At 45.8% G+C, this 4,466-nt stretch overlaps 1 protein-coding gene across 1 annotated transcript; it reads right to left on the bottom strand.

The window, feature by feature from the left end:
• Positions 1 to 246: 246 nt before the first annotated feature.
• On the bottom strand, positions 247 to 4,462 carry GHSR (growth hormone secretagogue receptor). Its single transcript, XM_005419145.1, has 2 exons — positions 3,709 to 4,462; positions 247 to 551 (listed from the first exon to the last, which is right to left on the bottom strand). The coding sequence occupies exons 1-2, from the start codon at positions 4,460 to 4,462 to the stop codon at positions 247 to 249; spliced, it is 1,059 nt and encodes a 352-aa protein (XP_005419202.1).
• Between the last annotated feature and the right edge of the window lie 4 nt (positions 4,463 to 4,466).

Genomic DNA, 4,466 nt, shown 5'->3' with positions numbered 1-4,466 from the left:
TCAAACGGGCAAAAGCAGCACAAAAATAACACCTGGAGCGTTGCCAAATTCTGTGACCGCCTCTCTCCTCTCAGAGTCCCAAACTTCAGGTTTTTCCCCTCAGATCTTTGCCCGCACCGCGCCGCTCAGCCCATGCGGGCGATGACCCAAGTGGCGCTTTCAGCGTCGGGGTTCCCATTCCTTGCCCTCTCCCCTCCCGTTATGGCTTGCTGGGCACTCGGCGGGTGGCACTGGGTGACCCTGGTGTCATGTGGTGCCAGCGGGCTCTGTCCAGCCGCGGGAGCTGCCCTGCTTGCTGCTGGAGAGGCTGTGCTGGGGCAGGGCGCGCAGCCCCAGCAGGCGGCAGGCGGCCGCGCGGTACTTCCTCGACATGATGTTGTACAGGATGGGGTTGATGGCTGCGCTAAGGTAGAAGAGGACAAAGGACACCAGGTTGCAGTACTGGCTGATCACTGCTATCTCCAGGGAGCCGGCTTCAAAGGATTTGGAAAATAAGTAGCGTCCTACGTGAAAAGGCAACCAGCAGAGTATGAACGCAAAAACCACCACGACTAAAACAAAAACAGCAGAAGAAAGCGTGTTAAGTGTGAGTATCAACATACAGGTGATTAACATTCTGTTCTGCAGCTCTGTTCCTTTAACCAATTAATCACAAAGTGTGAAAATGCCTCCCCTAAGCTTTCACTTGTGTCTCAGTACACTGAGAGTATAAATTGGTGATACTTAATACACTTGGACCATATCTAAACAGGCTGTCTGAATATTGCCCAACTAATCTGTTGTAGCAAACTTCTGACCTATAAAACCTATGTTTGCATCAACAGACTGTTAAAGAATCCAAATGGTGACAAAATATGACCATCTATCATCTGCAGTGTTTAATAAAAGCAAATTATACATGATAGAATCAACACTGTGGTTTATAATGAATAATGTAATCACTGAGAAGCTAAATTATTTAAGACAAAAAGCAAAATTGTTAAAGGCAAAGGCCCCAGAATAAAACACAGAATGGGAACTTGTAGAGCACATATGCCAAGATAAGGAGAGTGGTTCATCCCTCCAGTTTGTCCCTTTTTTGGAACATGAGTTGCTCCCAAGAAGAGTAAAATTAAATGTGTAGTATATAACTACATAATTATAGTTGTACAGTATATCTGTAATATTGTATTGCTAGAGTGGTTGCACTGACATGTAAATATCATGTCTGCAGAATAATGGGAATGTGTGTATCTCTGAACACTGGCCCATTGGAATTTTCATCTGAGAGAAAGGGAAACAGTTTCTGTTCATTTCCTGTGTGCCTTTGACCTTTATTATTTTTCATATTGCTGTGAGTGTATCTATTAATATATTACAGAGAGAAAAAACAGAAAACTTGAGCAAGGGTTTCTGACATTCTTAAGCAATTTTTACAGTTAACCCGTTCATGGAATCACAGAATTGTTTGGGTTGGAAAGGAACTTAAAGAAAATCTTTTTCCAAGCCCCCTGCTTTAAGCAGAGACACCTTACACGTGCCCAGGTTGTTCAAAGTCCAGTCCAACCTGGTCCTGGTGGGCAGGTTCTGTTAGCAGCCTGCTTGTGTTAGCCATCCTCATATCATGTCTCAGAAGATAATAAATCTCAAATTACTGAGAGGAATGGGTATCTTTCCCCAGAAATTCTGCACCAGCATTCCCAAGTTTAAAAGGATGCTTATGCAGGACTGGGGGTGGAGTGGAAAGCACCAGAGCTTGAGGTTCAGAAGAGGTTTTCCAGCTCTGCATCTTCTTGAGCCAACCACTTCAAGTTTTCCCTCACTATCTCCACTACAAAATTAATTTGATTCCCTAGCTCACATGGGGATTTGAATCCATGTAATGAATATTACCATGATGGCCATTATGAATGAGCAGAGTTTAAAGCACAGCCTATTATGACTAGAATTTTAAGCACACGTAGGCAACATCCCTAGTCAGGCTTCTGACAGCTTGATCTTCATGCATGCAGAATCCCATGGATTTCAATAGGAATGGGATGTGATAGCTCCTTTGCAAGTCAGGCTATACATTTAGGTGTTTAATTTCAGTCCCAGAAGCATAACCTGTCTTTATAGTTAAAAGAACTTCAGATGCTAATCCCATTTACTTGATGTTCCATGACTTGATAAAGCCTCAGAACGCCCCTTCTAAATTTTAAGCAGAACATTAACACCAGTGAGAGTTGACTGCATTGAGCATCTGCTGCCACTGAGCCCTCACTAACTTCTTCCCATCTTTCTATCAGGCATCATTCAGACTGTTATCATTTAGGGAATATTGACTCTCTGTCAGAGGAGAGTCTTGCCACTGCCTGGCTGTCCTCAGACCTTGTAAAAGGAAAAAAAAAAGAGTGCTGAAATATTGCAATGCTTGTGGCAACACTTCAGAGCAGAAATAAGCATTTTTTAATTTCAAAATGCTTTACAGTTAAGTATATGGAAATATAAAGCATGGTAGTAATAGACATAATTTACTCATAGTCAGTGGAAGTTCATAATCCTGAACCTCTAGAAGTGTGAGCAATTAATTATTTTCAAGGTCACACTTACCAGACTGAAGTAATTCTATTGATCATAAAACGTAGCTGAAAGGGCATAAAGAATGCTGCTGGTTTTATTATTCCTCCTGCTGTTGCATAGTAATAAATTAGGACATGAACAAAAAGATCAGATAGGCTCCTATCTGATAATTAAGGTACTTGGGACTCACTGCCACCTCTTGTCTGCCTCATTAGCCCACCACTTCAACCTTGCTGAAAGGAGCCTGTGAAAGCTTCTTCCTGCAGAGCATCTTGTCCCCCTGAAAATCCACGGGATGACTTGCACTGCAGAGGACTTTTGGCTTGGGTAAAAGCACGCAGCAGCAGCAGCAGCATTCTGCAGTTTTCAGACACTAAACTGCAGGACAACTTTTTGGGTTTGTGTTTCAAACTGCCACTACATGCACTGACTCAGTATGTTAAAACTTGTGTTTCCATGTGCCAACCACAAGTGCTGTTTAAAGCTTTCAGCAGTGTCGATACACAAAGTTAGGAATGACAGTGTCTGTTGTCCTGATCCTGTTTTCTTACAGTCTGTGAGATTTTACAGCATCACAGACCTCAAAGGAGGCTCGGTGCTCCTGGCTCAGCATATCCTGGGGTTTTGCCCATATGAAAATGCAGATACATTTTCATAACTTTACACAGCCATGGTAGGAAATAACCCCAGTTTGCTAAAACCTTGATACTCTTTTCCTATGAACCTTCGTGCACATCATGCCCTGCCTGCCTGGCTGTAGCCTGCAGCTCAACTTCATGGCTTGAGAAGGGTTTAGTTTTGTTTAAAAATGAAATAAACTCTTCTCTGTAAATAACATTGGTATCCACAACCAAAGAGCAAAAAAGCTCAAAAATCTCGATGGCACAAGCTAATTATAACTGTAGTATTTGTCCTTGTCAGGGATTCTTACTAATGTTTGTTTAACTGTTTGGGAGTCCCCAGCTCAAACCAGTTAGAAATAAATCTAAGGGAGGAGGAAAGTTATCCTACAGCTACCCTGAGGTTTAGCCTTTTGTATGAAACATTTTCTTTCCTTTGGAGGGAACTACAGCAAACTATCAGAGAGCTCCCTGTCTTTTTCTCTGTCTCACACACACACACAAGCACGCACATCCTTTTGGAAAAACAGAGCAAGAGGACTCGTACCTAACATTTTCACAGTTTGCTTGTTGTTCTTATCCCTGATGGCAGTGTTTGGACCGATGTTCTTCCTCTTCCTCCTCCAGAGCTTCCTCCCGATGAGGCTGTAGAGCACGGTCAGGCAGAACACGGGCAGGAAGAAGAAGATGCTGGAGGTCCAGACCATGATGGTGAGCAGCCCCGAGCGGATGGCGTACTCTGTGGCTCGGCACTCGTTGGTGCTCAGGGGGTTCGTGCCGTTCTCGTGCTCGACCCCCACCAGGATGAAGATGGGACCGGCGCTGATGAAGGAGATGGCCCAGAGGAAGAGGATGACCAGCTTGACCTTCCCCTTGGTGATGATGACTTTAGCTCGCAGGGGGAAGCAGATGGCGACGTACCGCTCCACGCTGAGCGCCGTGATGTTGAGGATGGTGGAGTAGGTGCAGCTCTCGCTGATGAACTGGAAGAGCTTGCACAGGAGGTTCCCGAAGTTCCAGGGCCGGTACTGCCAGAGGCGGAAGAGGTCCAGGGGCATGCAGAGGAAGATGAGCAGGTCGGAGAAGGCCATGCTGGACAGGTAGAAGTTGGTGGTGGTCCTCATGTCCCGGAACCGCGACACCACCAGCATGGTCATGAGGTTGCCGATGATCCCGATGACGAAGAGCAGGACGCAGGCGACGGTGATGCCGGTGAGCACGGGCACGGGGAACAGGTGCAGCGGGGGCTCGGCGCCCGTCCGGTTCTCCGCGCCGCGGCCGCCCGCGCTCCCCTCCCGCATCCTG

Source organism: Geospiza fortis, unplaced genomic scaffold, assembly GCF_000277835.1.
Source record: "Geospiza fortis unplaced genomic scaffold, GeoFor_1.0 scaffold172, whole genome shotgun sequence".
Taxonomy (NCBI): domain Eukaryota; kingdom Metazoa; phylum Chordata; class Aves; order Passeriformes; family Thraupidae; genus Geospiza; species Geospiza fortis.
Note: the sequence above shows the minus strand (reverse complement) of the source record. Positions and strands in the feature narration are given on the sequence as shown.